Source organism: Lytechinus variegatus, chromosome 2 (genome assembly GCF_018143015.1).
Source record: "Lytechinus variegatus isolate NC3 chromosome 2, Lvar_3.0, whole genome shotgun sequence".
NCBI classification, from domain to species: Eukaryota; Metazoa; Echinodermata; class Echinoidea; order Temnopleuroida; family Toxopneustidae; genus Lytechinus; species Lytechinus variegatus.
In genome coordinates, this window is record NC_054741.1 from 24,178,178 (window position 1) to 24,199,303 (window position 21,126).

Genomic DNA, 21,126 nt, shown 5'->3' on the forward strand with positions numbered 1-21,126 from the left:
CACATGTCCATTGCGCATGCCCAGTACCCGGTATACCAGCGCAGCTTAGGTGAGGCGGAGCCGAGTTCACACGTGTGGAGGACCAAACTCATGGCGGGAGGAATAATTCTACCTGTTTTTCACTAGTGTTAGCCCAACTGCCATATCTTTACTCCCCTGAAGGTATTTTGAGGAAATTTCAACCAAATTACTGAAGGTAGATCACGCATCATCATGCAGTGTCAACTGAAACCAACACGAAAAAATGCAGCCGAGTTCATGGCACCTCACAACATCGATGTTCCCCGTGACCAGCCGACCATTCTTGGACGCAGCCCCGTAACCGGCATCACGGAGAAAAAACTCTCCAGACAGCACGGTGAGAAATCCACCCATTTAAGTTTTAACCTGTAAGAATGTGTTGTGAATTCAGCCAAGAACTTTGTAATTGCAAAGATAATGATATTTGTGAATGACTTTCGACTAATCCTGCACCTGTGGCAAAATGTAGGAAGAGTTAGACAGCTGGCAGCCGTCTTTTTCGAGGAGTTTTTTAACATTTAAAAAAAATTCTCCTCATACATACACAGACGGCTCGCTATCGTGCAGCCACTATTAGGGGACTTGCAATGCAAAATCCCCCCGTTGGGGCTCTTCAATTTTTGTCTTTAATGAATAAAAATTTTGAAAATTTACGCGACCAAAATGCAAATTAACATTCCCTCTTGGCATTAATAGAGGTCATAGAGGGCGCTGTGTGGTTGACGCGAACGTTATTTTTATCAGCTCCATCAGCCCCGGTACATGGGACTTGGATTTCGTGCATTGCACTGTTCCGGTACTTAAAATGGCGGCGAGCACTACTTGAACTGACGTCGGCGATCTTATTTTCCTTCATCGGTTGTGTGATAAGCGGTGTCGTGAGTTTATTTATACTGCCGATTTTACTGTTCATATTTATTAAAGAATTATTTGCAATATTTCGTCAATGAGGTGTGTTTTTACGACATTTTTAGACATTCGTAACTGTGATTTTGTGACTGCACTGATCTGTTCATTATTATTACGAATACGACTCCATATTTTCATTATTGCATGTGAACTCGAACTTAGTCAGGAGTAGATGTACAGTGAATGAATATTGCAATATGGATGCCCAAAATGATCCTAAAGGAAATACGAAAGTAACAAAATCATCAAAAACTTTAAAACCGAAGTAACGACGTAAGGACACTGATATAGAAAAAACTGAAGATATTGATTCCTGTGCACAGTGTAAAAAACCCTTCGACAAGAACCAATCATGTATAGAATGTGAAAGATGCGAAGGATGGTTTTGTGCAAAATGTTGCGCCCTCTCACCGGATGAATTTTTACTTTTTAGAAATGTTTTATCTGCACATTGGTTCTGTAAGATATGTGAAAAGAAAGCTATGGAAGCAATCAAATGTGACCAAATTGTAGAAGAAAGATGCAAAAAATTTTTAAGTGACACAAGTGATAGATTGTCGAAACTTGAAGTGATGGCTGATCACTGGAAAGAAGTTGAAATTCAGTATACAAAAATTGATGTTGAATTAAAGAACTTAAGAGAAGACATGAAAATCTATGGCCATGAACCACAGGATATCTCTGCTTCAGTGAAACTGATTGTTAATGAATGCCTTGACGAGGAAAAGGAGAAAGACAAAAGAAGGTGCAATGTTATTATCCATGGCATACCTGAAAAAGAAACTGATGATAGGCAGGAGAAATTAGATGAAGATCTTGCCAGAGTTTCTTCAGTGTTTGATATTCTCAAAATTGACTGCGAGTGTGAGTTTAATGACTTTAAGACTTGGAAAAAGTGGTCAACCTGGCCAAGACTCTAAGCCTCGTCCTTTACTAGTAAAATTACCTAGTAGCTCCATTAGGGATAGCATATGTAAGCGTGCTATTCAACTGAAAAACGAATCGTCAATGGAGGATGTGTACATACAGCCTGACCGTACGAAGAAGGAGCGGTCAATAAGAGCAGAGTTGGTGAAGGAGCTGAAGAAAAGACAGTTGGCCGGTGACTCCACCTGGAGGATACAAAATGATAGACTAGTGAAAAAAAGACAAAGCATTGAAACTGATAAAAACCAAACCGAATTGAGATCCTTTCGAGAAGAAAACTAAAAAACTTCGAAAAGACTATCAAAATAACACATCTTCAGTTTCTTCTAATCATCTTGATGTACATGTAGCACCAGAACACCTAAGATGCATGTATAGTAATGTAGACTCACTTCTAAATAAACGGGAAGAATTGGAAATACGAATTGAATTAGAGAAACCTGATATTATTGCACTATCTGAGATTTTTCCTAAAAACTCACAAACGGACATTGAACAATTTGAATTTAATTTGCCGGTCTACCGTCTTTTTTTACCAAGCAAACACGAGGGGAGTAGCAATCTATGTTCACGATCACTTACAAGTACAAGAACTTTTGCCAATCTCATGTGAATTTGAAGAAAGTGTGTGGTGCCTTCTGGAAACTGCTAGGGATAAGATTTTAATCGGATGCATTTACAGAAGCCCAAATAGTTCTGATGAAAATAATCAAAGTCTTCTCAACCAACTTCACGAAATTGTCTCTCGACACAACCATACTCATGTCATTATTGTTGGTGACTTTAATTTACCAAACATAGACTGGGAAGGAAATTCAACAACAAGTCGTGGAAACTTTTCTGATCAGTTTTTGGAACTGCTTGATGATTTATTTCTGACACAATTGGTATCTGAACCTACAAGACAGAGAAATGGTCAGCGGTCTAATTTGTTGGACTTGTTAATTACAAATCATGAAGAAATAATTGAATACTGGATTTTGAGTTCTCCACTTAGAAAAAGTGACCATCTTGTACTTTCTTTTGAAATTGAGATGTATCCAGTTAGAGTTAAACCAGGTCCTCGTTATGCATACTTTCGTGGCAATTATGAAGAGATGAAGAGTTATGTAAAGGAAAACAATAGTTTTGCAGTACCATCTAACTCTGATGTAAACACCAGATATGCACAGATAGTACAGGCTTTGAGAGAAGTGACAGATCTCTTCGTCCCTAAGATCAAACCATCACGTAGAAGGTCTGCATGGTTGGATAGGAAAGCAAGTGAGGCAGTTCATGAGAAACACAAAGCATGGAATCGCTATCAGAAGAATAGAACTATCTCTAATAGATTGGATTACAACATAGCCAGAAATAAAGCTACAAGTATTATCAAGCAGGCTAAAAAGAACTTTGAAAATAAACTGGCATCTGAGGTCAAAACAAATCCAAAAAGTTTTTGGCAATATGTACAAAATAAGACAAAATCCAAATCCTGTCTAGGAGAGTTGACTCGGCCAGATGGCACAACTGTAGATGATGACTTCGATAAAGCTGAGGTGTTAAATGATTTCTTTGCATCAATATTTACGCAAGAAGATATCAGTAATCTTCCTTCATTTCTTGAGAGACCCTTTGACTCTATTCTTAATGATATTGTCATTACAAGAGATATGGTTCTGGAAAGATTATTGATGCTGGACAAAACTAAGTCTCCAGGGCCGGACGAGATTCCAAATCGGATATTGAAAGAACTTGCAGATCTATGAATTAGCCCAACCACTTGCCGATCTCTTCAATGAATCCTTGAGGAGTGGTGCCGTTCCTGTAGCTTGGAAGATGGCGAATGTAACTCCACTATTTAAAAGAGGAGATAAACGTAATCCCAACAATTACAGACCAGTGAGTTTAACAAGTACAATTGGCAAAGTTATGGAACAGATTATTCGAGAAAAGATTATTAATCACATGGTTACAAACCAGCTGTATAGCTCACATCAACATGGATTCAGAAAAGGTATATCATGTGCTACTCAACTTCTGGAAGTTATTGAGGAATGGACTAAGGATTTGGATAAAGGAAAGTCAATTGACTGTATCTATTTGGACTACAAAAAAGCATTTGATAGTGTCCCCCATCGAAGACTTCTGCTTAAGCTTCATTCATATGGAATCAGAGGTAGTGTCTTGAACTGGATCAGATCCTTCTTAAAGAACAGAGAGCAACGGGTGGTTGTTAATGGAGTTTTCTCGAATTCTGTTGGAGTCAGTAGTGGAATTCCCCAAGGAAGTGTTATCGGTCCTGAGCTATTTCTGATTTTCATAAATGATTTACCAGATGTCCTAACTTCTCAAGCAAGTGTTATTAAGTTATTTGCTGATGATACCAAATTATTTGCTGAAGTTAACAACGATCAAGAATGGGAATTCCTTCAAGCTGATTTACTGAGGATTCAAAATTGGGCAATCAGATGGCAACTTCCCTTCAATACAGGAAAGTGTAAAGTCCTTCACTATGGCAGAAAGAACCTGCACTATGACTATAAGTTAAGTTTGAATGGCCCGACCATCGAAACGAGCCACAGTGAAAAGGACCTAGGAGTCATTTTTGACGATCAGCTAAGTTTTTCTCAGCATATAGATCAGATAGCAAAGGCAGGAAATAAGAAGATGGGGATTATCAAGAGATCTTTCTCCTTCCTTGAACCTAAGAGCTTCAAGCTACTTTATAAGTCCATAGTTCGACCTGCTTTGGAGTATTGTTCTCAGATTTGGCATCCATACTTAAAGAAGGATCAGACGAAACTCGAAAGAGTTCAACGAAGAGCTACAAAAGCAGTTCCGAGTTTACACGACAAGAGTTACCCGGAAAGATTGGCCCAATTGAAGTTACCTTCATTATCTTACCGACGTCACAGAGCAGATCTTATCCAAGTTTTCCGAATAACTCAAGGGACTGACGATTTAGAGACTTCTAAATTCTTCAAATTCAATGAAGACTCCAGAACTAGAGGACATATCGAGAAACCTAGAGCAAATACTCGAAAGAGACAAAATTCTTTCTCACATCGAGTAGTATCCGAGTGGAATAACTTGCCAAGCCAAGTAGTGAAGAGTACTTCCATAAACTCCTTCAAATCAAACTTGCAGAAATCTTGGAAGCCGAATAAGGATAAGTTTAACCCAAACCTATCTTTTACATGCCCATGTTTTCATTAATAACTTGCTGAAACCACACATTGCCATACAACTAGTTTCAGTTTTGTTCCACTGTACCGACTTTATGAAATCAAGAAATCAAGAAATTGGAAGGAGGAGAGGGGCAAACAAGTTTTTCATAGGTAAAACTTTACGCCCGCAACAAGGTATGTTAATTGCCAAAAAAAAACAGAGAAAAATCAACTTAAAAGGAACAAAAACAGTGACTTATCTCAGCTGTCGCGCAAATTCACTTCCCCGTTTTATCCGATCTGAAGTACATAAACATATGGCCATTGAGTCCCCTATACAGATCGCGCTAGAACTTCGGTCTCTGTATTTGGTGAGTGAAGCCAACGGAGTTCAGCTGAACAACCAACATAAAAGAGACCAAAGCTTTTGGTCTAGTATGTACTAGCTTCTATCTGGAAAAAAGATGGAATAAAAGAAAACCCACTAGAAATTAATATTCTAGTAGAGTATCAGGCCTACCACTACTAGTAATCCCGCTAGTAATTGTGTCTGTAATTTGGGAATCCGAAGAATAAAACTTGTGCAATAACTTGTTTTTTGCTCATCTTGGGGCTAGGCTACATGATTGTCTTTTTATAGTCCTTAAGCTTAAGCCAGAACCCATTTTGGATTTAGGTGACATGTGGTCAAAGTCTTTTCTTTTCCTCCTTTGAATTTAGAGTATATTTTTGATACCTAACATAATGAAGAGGATTTCTCAATTTTCTTTTTCTTTCAGTTGAAGTGACAGCCAATTATTCCTCTCAGACGCTTACTGTAAAACAGGTTTGTATCCATAATAAAATAAGCACATACAGGGACAAAATATTCATTCTTAATCTCCCTTTGCTTTGCTTCTCATAATGTTTTCCCCTTTTCATATTTTTGGTCCTTTTCATTTGCCTTATCTCTTTGGTGATGGTCTTTTGTAAATTATAAAGAATATGTTTGTGTGTGTATTTGAGTTTTGTCAAACATGTATCAATCAGATATGATTATTTATGTCTGGGACCTTAAACGTCACCATCCAAAAGACGTGAGCAGGGCTCGAACCTCTGCATCAATTTGTAATTTCCCCACAGCTTGAATTACAGGCGCACACCACAACGCCCAGTTTATGTCTTGTTTCTGTAAAGTCTTTGTTTTAGACATCAAAAGAATAGTGCAGTTAATGAAATTTGTGTTAATGTGATCCACCATCTTCTGAAATCTTGAAAATGGTATAAGAAATATTTTGTATTTAAATTTTAAATGACTGTTAAATGCAATCATGATTTTGTTTTATTCATATATATTAAACAATTATACACTTGAGAGATCTTTTATCAGAATCAACTTTCCCAGAATATTTCAATAAGAAGTTTAGATTAACTGCTCCCAGAAACTACCTATAAATTATAAGTGCCTTTTAAAAGTTTTAACCATAGCTTGCCTCTTTTACTGTACTACATTTAGCTTGGCCCCAATGCAGCCTGTTACCAAGGTGAAGAACTTCAGAAAGGAGCCACAGTGAAATTATCCAATGGTGATTGCTTTGAGCTTCTCAAAGGAAAGTTTGAATACAGTGTGCACTTTAGCAATACTGAAACATCAACTCCAAGCACCTCCACATCATCGGGAAGCCTATCAAGACCTGAATCGAAAGCCAAGGGCATTGAAGAAGATGGATTTGACCAGGAGAGGGAGCAAGTGAAATCTTCAAAGAAGAGACCCTTAGATAGTGATAGCGATGATGGTGATAGTGAACAAGATGAAAAGCCAGAGGTTAAGAAGAGCAAGACGGAAACAAAGCCTCCTGGAGACGACATCGATCAGAAGCTGGCTGCGCTTCAAAGAAAGGCAGAACAGGCTGAACAAAAACGCAAAGACAAGAAGCTTGAAAGCACACCCCAGGTTGATGGAGGAGGAGTAAAGTCTTTATCTGGAAATGCGGACATATCTGGAAGGGGTAGTACTACTGCCCCTGCTGCTGGAAGTGGGAAACCCAGCACAGTGGAGGAATGGAAGGAAGAAGGCAAATTGCTGGTCTATAAGAGTGTAGGAGTGAAAGCAGGCTCAAAGGTATACTCTAAATGCTTTTTATTATGTGACATGTATTGGTCAATTACAATTATTGAAAATGTTGACTCAATGTGATCAAACAGATGGCAACTTTTTGCATTGTATATTGATTTTTTTTTCACAGCATTTATGGTACAACATTACATTGAAATTTGCAATTCGAGATGACGGTATTTGTGAAAAATTTTAATAGAGAACCCCCCCCCCCTCAAAAAACAAAGATTTGCAGTTGATTGAAGTTTTAAAAGGAATTTTCAATAAAATTGAGATCTATGTGATTATAATTGCTCTGAATCAGCTGCAACTCTGAAGTGAGTTGCAGAAGTTTTATTCATAGTACACACCTACATGCATCACCTTCTTAGGCTAGGTATTGCACACATTTTTTTTAAATGTATACATGCAAAATGACAGCAATTTGTTAAACCTATTTCATCTTTGCCCCTTTTATTTTTCTCCAGATAGTATGTTTTGACATGGATGGCACACTGATTACGACATCATCAGGGAAGGTCTTTGCGCAAAATGCAGATGACTGGAAGTGAGTTTATTTTTTCAGAACTACTAATAATAGATTGTCTTGACATCAGACCAAAATGTTTAACCCTTTCCCCCAGTTTTTCCACTCCACATAACAAACATCTTTTCAGTAAAAATCAAATTCTTGGCATTTAAATATATTTATGGAAACAAGAAAGAAATATTGTAAATTGTCAGGTTCGAATAATTAGAAAACAATAAATTCCTTCTGATATCAATTGATGTTCCACCAACCCTCTCTAAGACTGATAGAATATGAAAGAATACTCCTGGGGGCTTTTTCACAAAGTAAGCACCTATGCATGCATGGTATTAAACACACATTCTTATTAATGATTACATAGTAATCCTTTTAACACAGTTTTGATCAATGAGCTGGCACTTAACATACTATTTACGACTTGGGAATTTAAGTGTGATTCTAATAGTCATACTTGTCCCTTTATAAAACAGATTCATGAAACTGCATCCCAGTAACTTGCTGTGTACATGTATGATCATAAAACACATTGATGACCAAAAATTTGGTATACTTTTAAATGGTCTGTAAGGTTGCACAGGATTTCTATAACTGTAACATTGCAATATGTCATCTCTTTATCAATTAGCATGATATTGAAACATGAATAAAATATTATTGTATGCATTTCTTGGGGTTAATCCTTAATACTGTGCTACATGTCCAGCAGGTTGACATTTCATCTTGATCAGTAGATATTCTAGGTAAACAGAAGGAAAATTAATTCTGTAAACTATTAGGCTTGCTTAACCTACAGGCCACGTTTCACTACATGATTTAGGGCTTCAGATATGGAGGGTAGGGGCAAATTAACATTTTGACTCTTATGAAAATAAATTACTTTATATTTTTTCAGAATCATCTACTCTGAAGTGCCTGGCAAACTAAAGAAGCTTCATGATGGGGGTTACAAGGTGAGTCGGGTCTAATATTCTAGGTAACAAAGCTGAGATTTTTAAGTCGGTGAGAGTCTCAAACCCAGTACTGATGAAAACTATGTTTTGAAATATTAGGGATATTGTTTTTGCTATCATCTTGTAAATATGCCATCATCTTGTTTTTGTTTTTCAAAAATAAATCATTATTTCTCAAAAAGCTCTTATTTCTTAAATTAGCTCCCATTAACTTTTTATTTTTGGGTAGAAGGGTACAAAATTGTACAGAAGCAGAGCTTTTTCATTCGTCATAGTGGTAACATTTTTATTGACACTTCTATTTGTACATCACTTTTATCATCAAGATTAACTGCATTGAAGTTCATATCTGCATAATATTCACATTTATGAAAATAAAATATGGATTTATGAAGTGATCTAAATTAGTTTGTTGAATGTGATTTGTAGATAGTGATATTCACCAACCAACTTGGGATCAGCAAAGGAAAGCTGACTGTGAAAGAATTCAGGAGGAAACTTGGCAATGTTGTGAAAAAGCTTGGAGTTCCTGTTCAGGTAAGCACCACAACAATCCCTTCTGAAAAGATATAAGAGGCGAGTGAAATATTCTTGTGATAGCAATGGAAGAATGTTGAAAGAGGTTTATATGCAAAATCTATTCATGACTTAGAATTATCCAGATTAAGTTGTTAGAATTTTGGGGGTTCGTTGCAAAAAGGTTACATTTAAACACAATTTAAAAATCAAACACAATACACAAATGACCTCTTCTGATTGGTTCAAAGAACATTGAGTTGTGTTTGATTTTCATAGATGTGTTTTTTCAAATAATTGCAACTCTTTCTGCTTGAGGCTTCTGGTCTGGGTGTAATTTTCAACAATTTTCTGGCCATAGTCTGTACATAATTCTTTGGTTTTGATGAGTTGAGATGCACAACTGTCGGATAAGGACATCTTGTCAGTTGCTGTAACTCAGCCAATGTAGATCATGCATATGTCTTGAAGGGTGATAGTGAGACCATAATGTAGTACTTACTGACATAAATCCTTTGCCTAAGCTTTTGTTTATACTCTGGAAATCACTTCCTCCATAAAGAGTTAGCTTATAACAAACAAATTCCAGATACAACTAAAAACTTTTTTTTTCCTAATTGACCTTATTTTGAAATAGGTTATCATTGAGCCATTTGTTGTTCCACCTCTCTGAGAAGTAAATTTTATGTAGGCTACTTATTGATTTGATCTTTTCCTTTGTGGCAGGCTTTTGCTGCTACTTCAGGAGGTGTTTACCGTAAACCCATGACAGGGATGTGGGAATACTTGCTTTCTAAAGGCAATGATGGTATCGCTATTGATGTGAAGGCTAGCATGTATATTGGAGGTAAATATTTATATTATATTGGATGGCTCAGAATAGAATACCAGAAATATTCCAAGAGTTTGGGAAAATATCATATGATATCATCTACCCCACCCCCCCCCAAAAAAAAAGAGGGAACAATTTGATATAACAAGTCATATCATATTATGCCATTATCACTTCATAGGATCAATTTTGGTCGTTGACATGCAACTTGCATGTAGTTCATTATGACATCATCGAGCGTAGATGTGCTCTATGCTGCGCATCGCATTGCTTTCATTGTTGTATGCGTTGTATATTTCACGCATTCGGACACGCGCCCTAAACTGTTGAATAAGCTCTCATATTCAATAGCAAATTTGTACAGGAGCCTATATTCATCGGAATTCGGTCCTTTTTAGGGATACTGCACAAGCAATTAAAGCAGACCAAAACATGCATTTTTAATGCATCGCTAGAACACTATATAGATGATATGTGGTATTTCTCTTTAAATATTACATGTACCAAGATTCTTGCTCTACGGTTGTTCAAAGTTGAAAATTATTTATGATGAAGTTTGGCCATCAATCAGTGATTATTTGTCCTTGAGGATCAATTTAAGGGAATAGGTGGCATAAAAAATGGACAGAGAGAGAGAGAGGGAGGGGTAGGGGAGGAAGAAATGGATAGAGAAATAGAAAGATAAAGAAAAAAATCCATTAAAATTTCTATCCGTAGAACAACCAAAGATACTGCATGCATAAATGTTCGAATGAAGTGCGGTTTCAGCACTTTTCCCTGGCACTGTTTTTCCTATATGCACTGCTGAGTTCAGTGCACTCTTCACGATCTCATCTCAAGTATGAAAACTCATCATCCTTTTATTTATTTTATTATCCTCATGCTTTATTAATTTTTGTCCCCACAGATGCTGCTGGCAGACCAGCAGACTGGGGGCCTAAGAAGAAAAAAGACTTCTCCATGAGTGATCGCCTGGTAAGATATTGGAAAGGAAATGAATGCTTTCCTTTCAAACTTCTTTCTGATTTTCATTGGGTGAAAAGTGTATATTGTGGGTTACTGGAATGTGGATAAATCTGAAGATGGTCATTAGCTTGATGAGCTTTCTGCTGATGCATATTATATTGCAGGTTCAGGGGCAGATCCAGGATTTTCCAAAGGGGGGGGCACATTTTCCTGAGGAAAATTTGACAAGACAAAAAAAGTCACTGCTTTTCAAAAGGGGGACACACTTATGTTAGAACAGCATATTTACATTACAAATTTTGATTATGCCTCTCAAAGGGGGGGGGGGGGGCACAGGCCAGATGTGCCCCCCCCTGGATCTGCCAGTGTGCAGGTTGTATGGCAAGTAAATCACATAATTTATATTATTGGTGTCATATTCATTTTTAACATTCCTGATTATCTTATGCTCTGTTGAATTAATATGTATTGCATTGCATCAACGGGTGATTTTCAAATGTTATGAGTTAAATCTTACACTTGTTCATCATTTTTATGCAGTTTGCCCTGAATATTGGTATCCCATTCAAGACACCTGAAGAGTTCTTCTTGGGTTTCAAACCAGCCAAGTTCAACATGCCAGCTTTTGATCCGGTAAGTACTCTTCTTGAAAGCGACCTTGGAATATTTGCTGTAGATTTCAATTGGTCTTTGCTTAGAGGGCTGTAAATTTCCAATTTTTTAATAATTCAAATATTCTTTGAACCTGAAGACATCAAAATATTGTACTGTGAATTCTGTTGTTATTTCTTGATTAATTTGCAGTGAGCAACCTTAGAATATCTATAGATTCATAGGCTTGAGTTGCACAATTTCAGGGAATAAAATGCATTTGATTCCCTGTGCAAGCAGTCATGCAAGCAAGTCATAATAGTCTTAATCTTAACTTTGGGAAATAATTATTCAATTTCTGTAAACTATTCTTAGAAAACAAAAGTCCAAGCATCTATATTAGTGATCTTTTGAAGGAAGAAAACTAGCATAGAATTTAAAAGAAATGTTAATTTAAATGGAACAACACTTGTCAGGCTGTACACTTTACACTTCACACACACACACCCACACACATACTAACCTAGCTGCACTTGTGTTCAAAAGTTGGTGAACCCCACCACAAAATGTATTCCTTCACACTGAGTGTTGAATGTAAGCAACAACACTACAATGGTTGGCAAGCCCAGAGAAGCAAACTTTATTGAATGTAATGTTTTATTACCTGACTACACATTTAGATATCTGTAACCTTGCAGAACTTGAACACTTTAAATATGTCTTTTTTCTGGTGGAGTTGAATATCTCTTGAGCCCCTCTTTATGACATGTATACAAATGCATATAAGATTCCCAATGTCAGGTGTTAACTAGAGTTGTATGAAGAAAAGGGTGCAGTAAGCAGATAAAGCTGGCTTTGATTGATCTTCATCTTTTGGGGAGTCACAAATTAAAAGGTCACAGAGGTCATTATATCGAAATGTCAGAATTTAGGTGTGTAATAATCGATCTGGCAATGGCGGAAGAGTGAGTATTGATTGCAAAGTCAAGATTAGAATCCGTTTAGATATTACTATTTTCACTTTAATTTACAGCTGGTACTAAGCCTAAATTGCTTACTTTGACAGCCAATCTTAGCTCTCTGTTTAGCATCCATTGTCTCTTTCAGTTCTGTTATATATTTTTTTACTCTAGTGTTCTAGTCATTCATGCGATTTTACTCCGATGAGTGCTTGTTGAAAAGCTTCAGTATGTCCATTTTTAAAGCTATTTTACGATTTTGCGGTACCAAACACTTACTCATTACCATTTTGTTTTAGTTTACTTGAGGAATTGTAGTGATCTTGTCTGTATAATTCATCTTCAGGCTTTTTGCTTGTGTAACTATTACACAAAAACAGAAAGTTTGTTCAACTCTAATTTTTTTAATCTATGGGGAAAATTGTAGTATGGCAACTGGTCTTCATTCCAACTTGTTTTTGAAAATATAGTAAATTTCACACATCAAATGATGACAGGTGGAATGTGATTTACAATGAAATATACCCTTGTGCTTCATTCCTAGTAAATTTCACCTCATTAAAATAGCAAAGGGTAGTGTAGATTACCATCCTGTAATATACAAGGGATAAAAAATTCAGATCACCTGTTGTGTCAAATAGTCTTTGACTTAACCTTCAGGAGATCAGTTAAGGGTGAAGTAGTGTAATCTGATTTTAGAAAAGCGTAAATTGTTCTTTATTCATCTTCATGACAGGACATTGCTAAATGTTCATTTAGATATTGTTTCAAGCAGTTACCTGCTTATTATAGCTGGCCCCTGCATTTTTACCCACTTCACTATTTTACATGCTTCATTTCTGTAGTTTTCAATCTTATACATTATTTATCTCTTCGATTGTCACGCAAAATGTACTCATTTATGTCATTGTTATTGTATCAAGTTTTTTTCATTTGTTATTGATTTATTATGAATAAAATGCAGAAACCCCTGCAAAAAAAATATATATCATTTCTATTTTAGTTCAAAACAGTGTATTTTTTGATAGAGTGGATTAGTGATAGAGTGAATTAGTAGATACATGTATGTATTGATGAATGAAAAGCTCAATTAAAATATGATTTATCTCATTATTTTATTATCATTATTCATCTTCTATTGGCGCTATTACAGTGTTTGTGCATTGAAATTAGCTTTAACATCTTTTTTTTAAAGAATCCAAGCTTCTGAATGTTTATATTTTATAAAATGAAATATTAGCCTTTTGGGAAATCCATGTCATTTTAATAATTCTAAAGTGCAACAATATTTTAAATCGAGCTTTGTTCATTTAGTTTCATGTATTCATAAAATGTGCATAAGTAAAATCAAAGAAAATATTTTGTGGGGAAAAGGTAAAATGAAAAAAGTCCAATGTTTGAGGTTACATACATAACTAAGGATTATAACTTTTGTTTTACAACAGAGAACTGTCTCTACCAGTACACCATTGTTCAATCCACCCAGTACAGCATTGCCTGCCAGTGTACAAGAGGTCAGTAATAAACTGTCACTTTATTATTCTTATAACAAGAAAGTGTTGCTGTCTTCAGTGGAATTTGATCAAATTTTTGTAAACATCTATTTACTTCAGAAGTATTAGAGTCAAGATTAATTGTAAAATGAGGATTTTTGTGAGGGATTGAGCTGAAATTGGCTGTAAGGTTAGGATTATGGCTCAAGTTAGATATGAGGTTAGATTTAAATTGGTTTATCAAGATCCACACTTTATGAAGCTTACCCCAGATGTTGAAAGTTGTCAGAAATATAGTTGTGGGGTAGTAGATACATGTGCTCGGTTTCATTCATAGGAATTTGAATTTTGTCTCCACCAGACTATTTTGAATCACAGTATATGAAAGCAATGTTAATTCTTTTTTTTTTGTTATTTTCTCTTTTTCTTTGAATACAGGTTCTCATACTAGTGGGATATCCTGCATGTAAGTATCTGATCTGTGTTCATTTTCTTGCTCTATTTTGATTTTTATTTTAAAAATAGTTCTCAGTTAATATTTCATATCATTAGGAAATTGTACAATTTTTAAAAAGAAATTATTGAAGAAATGACTTCCTCCCTATGATTGTGACATCCTGTGTTTACAATCTTTTATTTTCCTGTTTCTTGAAATCTTTTGCTGAGTAGTTCAAACAGTATGATCTAGTAAGTTAATAAAACATATGAACATATTTCTTAAAATGATGGGTTAAACTTTGAATCTGAAAATAAAATGCTTGGAAGTAGAAAAAAAAACATGAATATACTTTTTATCAGTAGATCTGCCCTAAGACAGGCAGCAGAGTGAATTTTTCAATTTAAGAGCTGGGATTTGAGTGGTTATCACTAATCTGAATCTGATTATCTAAAGATTAATGCTGGAAAGTACCATGTTTACAAAAAGTAACTTTTTTGGCAGTGTTTTCATGTTGTTATCACCTGTCAGTGGTGTACACAAGGATGCTACACTCTATTATGCTTCTCTAAATTCTGTATGAAGGCTATAAAGCTTAGTATGGTTTTTAGAGTCCTTGAAATATTGGTTTGAGCATATATTTTATGTAAAGAATCATCCACCAATGTGTTATATATGCTTTATTGTTTTTAATAGCTGGAAAGAGCACATTTGTGAAAAACCACCTACTGACTCACAAATATGTCCATGTGAATCGGGTAAGTACTCATTCTCTTTTTTTTTTTAATTCATATACATGTATATGGTGAAATAGTATTGTCTTAGTAGTTATCTAGAATCTTACATATCAAAATAACTGGAAAAATAGCTGTATTCTAATCAGCATTATGATTTATCATTAGATGTGTTAATAGCTGCTTTCTGTTTTCTATTCATGTTGTAAATATGGGATTCATAACAAAAAGTAAAGTTGTGGTCTTCTAATTGATTGTCTTTGATTTCTTCTGTAATATTGTATTTTCATGATAATTTTGGATGGCAAGTCAGCCCAATTCTTATCAAGATGTATAAAGACCATACTTTCTGCTTTGTTTGTGCTTGATACATGTATTATCTGATAAGAGAATATCCTTATAAATACCACATATTTAGATATTTGTTTTCTTTTTGGAGACTTTACACACAGGTCAGGTACATTCATGTTTCATAGTCATTTCTGATCAGTGCAGGGATATTTTTTCTTTTGTATCTCTGTCTTCTAGGATACCATAGGCACATGGCAGAAGTGCGTTGCTGCTTGCTCCTCTGCTCTCGGCAAAGGTCAGAGTGTAGTGATAGACAACACCAATGCTGATATTGAATCAAGAAAGAGGTATACTTAAAGAGATAACATAATGTTTTGGTAATCACAAACACTTTACTTTATAGCTTGTTAACATGCAACGTAAGTTACAATTCAAAGAGGCATTAAAGCTCAGTGACAGGTGGTAGAGCAGTTGTCTTGCAATCACTGAACACGTGTTTGATTCTTACTTGATGTAAGTTTGCCTTTTTGGCAAGGCATTTCCTTATCATTTCCAGGTCCTGTGGAGAGGACCTTAATGCCATCAGTTCTCTTGTTGCTGTCCGTCCATCTATGCATTTAATTATTGATACATTCAGTTGTTGCTCTGTCGTTTCCTGGTAGCACGTCCTTTCATGTATCATGTATTAGAATGGACTATGAATACAAGAGGAGGATATAATTTAAAGTTTCTAGAGAAGGTTTATAGTAATAATTTCAAAGAAAATTATGTAATAGGCAATTGAAGTAACAAAATACTTGACCCTTATTCTTTATATTTTGTGGAATGTTTTTAAATTGGAGTGTATTAAGCTAAAACAAAAATTGAAGCCTTAGGAGTGTTGCCTGAAACAACTCGTCATTGTTTTTACTGACAAATTTACTTTGAGCCAATCAGATGCAAGTATTTCAGTAGCCTATAAGATTAGTCATAGGTAATAACATACTACTGCAAGTCATAAGAATGCAAATGTCTTCTTTTCTTAGCTCTGCTTCAGAAAGTTAATTACTTCCAAGAATACCTACTCTCCTAAAAAATGATAGCTTGTTCCAGTAATTCAAACCATTATTATTAGTTGCTTACCATTTAAAAGTGGAATATTAATGTGTCTAATGATTCAGTGTATTTACTTTTCTTTCAGATATATTGACTGTGCCAAGAAAGCCAATGTTCAGTGTAGATGTTTTTCTTTCACAACTACTATTGATCATGCAAGACATAATGAAAAGGTGAGATTTTCCATTGGAAATAAAGTTGGTATAACTTCAAGAACATTCTTGTACTCACTGCTACTACCCTAAGGAAGGTGACTTGTAATAATTATGAATAATTTTATTTTGAATCTCCTATAGCAAAGGAAAAATGTATTGCCTTATTTTATAGATATTATCATATGGGTTCTGAACTATATTTTAATTCAATATTTCAGTTTATTTTTTTAGCCATTTGTAGTTTAAAAGAAATTGTCTTAACAATAATTTATACTGCATTGTCAAATTGTGTATACTGGACCTCAGGTTATAAAGCAAATCATTTCTTTTACTTTTTCATACAGTTTCAGTCCTATGAGTACTTAAAATGCTGCAAGATAAATCAAGTATTTTCTGTTACAGGATTTTTCTCATTTTGTTATCCCATCTGTATTTAAACTGGAAATTTCGGCCAGTGTATGAGTAGTATTCCACTCAGTTTATCTTTTTCCTTTCCCGACATCCATGTGACTCTCCTTATCCTATTGTTTGTGTATGTTGTTTTATTATTCGATTATGCCGAATGAAATGTTAATAATAGAGAGAATGAATTTAACCCCTAAAAAGAGAGTGCAGAAAAATAGAGATTTATTTAAAGTGAATGAAATATTGCAATTTCCCTTTTACAAATTGCATTATTTCATGCTCCAGTGAATGGTGTCATGTGTGAATAACAAGGTACTATTGTTTATTCTTCTTCCCACAGTTCCGGCAGCTGACCCCTTCTGGTAAGAACCACGCTTCCATCGCTGATATGATCTTCTACTCCTTCAGGAAGAATTTTGTGGCTCCAAAGAAGGAGGAAGGTTACTCAGAGGTCGTTCAGGTTAACTTTCTGCCATCGTTCAACAATAGCGACGAAGAGAAACTCTACAAGAAATTTCTTTTGGAGAAATGAAGATAGTGATTTGCCTGTCATGTGCTACATGAATTGAGACTTTGGGAAAGAAATCAGTACTTTGAGATGAGATATTTGAAGCTGCATAGCTGCAAGTTAGTTAGCTTTAAATGAACATTTTGATAAAAAAAAATCGAAGAACTTCAAGAAGAGGGAAAACAGTTCTCTTGAGTGAATGATATTCAAACCTAAAGTCTGTCGAGTGGATGCCCTGATATTGTTGGACTCAACTCTCGTACATCCGACTGCTTCAAGAATGAACAGAATATCTACAAGAATTTTCATAAAAAGATGTTGAAGAACTTTGCCTCCAATCAGTTTTCATAATCTGAACATCCAAAATAGATAGCAGTGGAAAAATATTTCTTTGACAAGTTGATATTCAATCCAACCATTTATGTGAAAGAAATCCTAACTAAATGTTAGATATATTTTTTTTTCCAAGTCAATATCGTAAAATATATTAAAGATCTCTGGGGTCCAAGGAAACATTACTCTGGGGAGTTTTCACCCTTCAACTGCATTACAGAGTTATTTTATTTTTGAAAAGAATAAAATCTGTGTGACATGGATGTCATGTTATTATTTTCAGCATCAGGAATCAATGTAATCTTTTTAGGAAAATACTAAGTTCCAAGGATATTTTCTTTGAAAAATCATGGCAATTAACTCTCAACCTTGCACTTGTCATGTCTAAATGATAATGATTGCCCATCAAAATATTTTAAGAGTCTGGTTAAAAGTGTGCAAGCTACTAGTATAAATGGCTATATGCATTCATGGTTGCGAATATAGATGGAAACATACTTTATGTTAATTGCAGAGGGTTATTTGTCAAAGTTGGCAAAAGATATTGTTTCTTGTTTTTATTTATCCTGATTTTTTAACACAATATGAAGCATTACGTATTATTTCTTTGAACACCTTGATGGCTCACTTCATAATTTTGATATATCTGTTTTTATTTTGTTATTTGATGCAGTTGTTTGGTTATATTTTAATCTCACACTCTTTTCTTTTAGGATTTTTGTGATTAATTCTTCTCTAGAGTTTTCATATGTAATTCAAGCGCAGGAGATATTTGTTACAGGTGTTTTCTTGATATATTTTGGTGGAGATATGATTTAATTACTAGATTTTTGTTTTCATTTGCCTTATTTGGTCTTAATAGCAGGTGGCTAGAATTCCTTTTTCTTAATGTTGTTACTTAACACATTTTTGTCTGTTATTTAGCGTTCAGAATGTTTTAATTGATTTTTTGGTCAATATTCATTTCTATGATGAGCTTAAATATAACCAGGCTTAATGGGGTAATAGATTTGTTCAAGTCAAAACAAGTGACTTTTTCAGTGACAACAACTAGCCCTAACTCTACTGATATCACCAAATTTCAAGTTTTGCTTGAATACAGACCATACCATATGAAAATTCTGTGTTCTTTTTTTTTAATTAAACATGTTTTCAATAAAAGAAATGCAAGAATTCTTTGAATATTGGCTCTCTTCAAGTCAGTGCCACTATTTCTATAGTTATAATTACAGGATCTTATGAATTGACTTTGATGGCAATGAAAAATGACCCGGTTTTCTGTCCATTCAATGTTACTCATTGCTTTGAAAATTAAAGAAAAAAAATATGTAAAATTTCTGTACTGGCTGTAATGATATATTTCCAAAGGCTGATCGATAATTTGGAGATTTGTTCTCGTCATGTAGGAGAAATTTATTAATAACTTGAGGAAAATGTTACATAAATAGTGAAAAATGTTTGTTCTTTATCATGTTAACAGATTAAGGGATAGTTGGATTAGTTGCCACCCCAGGCCTTTTAGCTGAGCTTTTTGCATTTTTTTTCCTTAAGTTCTAATATTTCCATAGACTTCCACATTGCTTTTGTGATACTTTCCCCTCTATACCACCTTTGAAAATCTTGGATCCCCCACTGACTATGTTAGTCTTATACAACATTATGATTTTCATTACTATTCACTTTCATTTTTTTTCACACTCCAGTTGGAGATTTTGGACATGTATTGCTAGAGATGTTGAATTTGCAGTTATATGTTGTTTGTTTAAGAAGAAAAATGTTTGTTTTTTAATATAATGTATGGATCACATTAATTAAAAAATATGATAATTCTCCAACTAAGATAAAGTTGTGGTGTTGGCTCAGTGGATAAGTCTCCAGACTTTGAACCACAAAGCCCGGGGTTCAAATCCCACCGCAGCACTCGGGTCCTTTGGCAAGGCATTTATCTATGTTTGCCATTCTCCACCCAGGTGTAGTAAATGGCTACCCGTAGGAAGGAATTCCTTGAATGCTGAAGCATCCTATTAGGATAGCCGTGTTAAAGCCGGGATAATAGCATGCAGCGTTTAGAGACATTTGTATCAAGCACTATGTCAATGTCACATATTATATTATTATTTAAGTTTCAATTACTTAAAATTGTACCAGTCCATAAGCAAAGAGCTTAGTTTCATTTGACAGAAATCTCTTGGAGACCTCATCAATAAATGTTAGTAGATTTTGAAAACCTACAATAGTCCAGTGAGAAATGTAAACTTGTGTTCAAATTCACTGTAATATGAGGTGATTATTATCCTTACAGTAATTTTTCTTCAAAATAATGTTTTGAACCTAAAACAACTTGTCTGTAGTATTGATGATTCAGAGACATATGTCATATATTTTGTGATAAAGAATTAGACAAACCCTGGTGATTTTTTTTAATGAAAGCAATATCCATGCAGAAAATCATATTGAATGACTACAGATATGAGTGTTCATGTAGACATTTAATATTCTTTTTAACAAAAGATTTTAATTATTAAACAAAATTGATAATTACTCACTTGCCTTTGTTTTGTTTTTTTTCTGTCACAACTTATCAGTTATAGTGGTTTAGTGATTATTATTAAACCAGACTGCCAAAAAGCTTGGATGCTGGTTTGTCGGCAATAAGAGCACTGATTGATATATCGTCTGTGATTTTACGAACCGGCTCAAACCTAATTTTTGGTCAAATTTTCAAAATTTATTTTTTGCATATTCTGAAAGCCTGTGATTCACTCTATTGATTTGCCAAATTTCAGATCAAAATTTGAATTATTTAAAGAATAAGAGCATATTTAAATTTCTTACGAACTGGCTCAACCCCTTCCTTTGATTTTACAAACTGGCTTAAACCATTTTTTGTGTACTATAGTCTCTGGAATGGTGCACACAGGTCAAAGACCCCACCTAGATGCTGCGCGTAGGCAGCGCATAGGTGGTATGTGCCTCTAAAAAAACATGCACATGGCATGAATAATTTACTGACTGGCTTAAACCGTGGTTTTGTGCTGCTAAGAAACAGTGCGAATGGTACGCATGATTTTATGAAGTGACTCAAACCCCCTATTTTTGGTAAAAATGAGCAGCTTCTGAGATGCATACATGCGCTTCACTTCAAATATAGAAAGAATGAATACGAATCGCAGACAAAATTTCATATATTATAAAAGAATAGAATGTATGCTTTAGCACGAAGTTATGAGTG

General features: G+C 34.8%; 1 protein-coding gene across 1 annotated transcript; it reads left to right on the forward strand.

Moving 5' to 3' along the window:
* The first annotated feature begins 57 nt into the window (after positions 1-57).
* LOC121407648 (bifunctional polynucleotide phosphatase/kinase-like) lies at positions 58-18,215 on the forward strand. The gene is made up of 15 exons (XM_041598821.1): positions 58-358; positions 5,786-5,832; positions 6,502-7,107; positions 7,569-7,648; positions 8,523-8,580; positions 9,010-9,117; positions 9,823-9,943; positions 10,836-10,903; positions 11,435-11,527; positions 13,890-13,958; positions 14,376-14,403; positions 15,070-15,131; positions 15,636-15,745; positions 16,579-16,666; positions 17,394-18,215. Exons 1-15 carry the CDS (start codon positions 214-216, stop codon positions 17,583-17,585), a joined length of 1,875 nt encoding a protein of 624 aa, XP_041454755.1. The 5' UTR covers positions 58-213; the 3' UTR covers positions 17,586-18,215.
* The last annotated feature ends 2,911 nt before the right edge of the window (positions 18,216-21,126 follow it).

Bases quoted from the DNA above. Each gene is read 5' to 3' on its own strand.
- LOC121407648 (XM_041598821.1), top strand. From the start codon at position 214: ATGCAGTGTCAACTGAAACCAACACGAAAAAATGCAGCCGAGTTCATG. The intron at 359-5,785 runs GTGAGAAATCCA...TTTTTCTTTCAG, and splicing joins AAAACTCTCCAGACAGCACG to TTGAAGTGACAGCCAATTAT. The intron at 13,959-14,375 runs GTCAGTAATAAA...CTTTGAATACAG, and splicing joins TGCCTGCCAGTGTACAAGAG to GTTCTCATACTAGTGGGATA.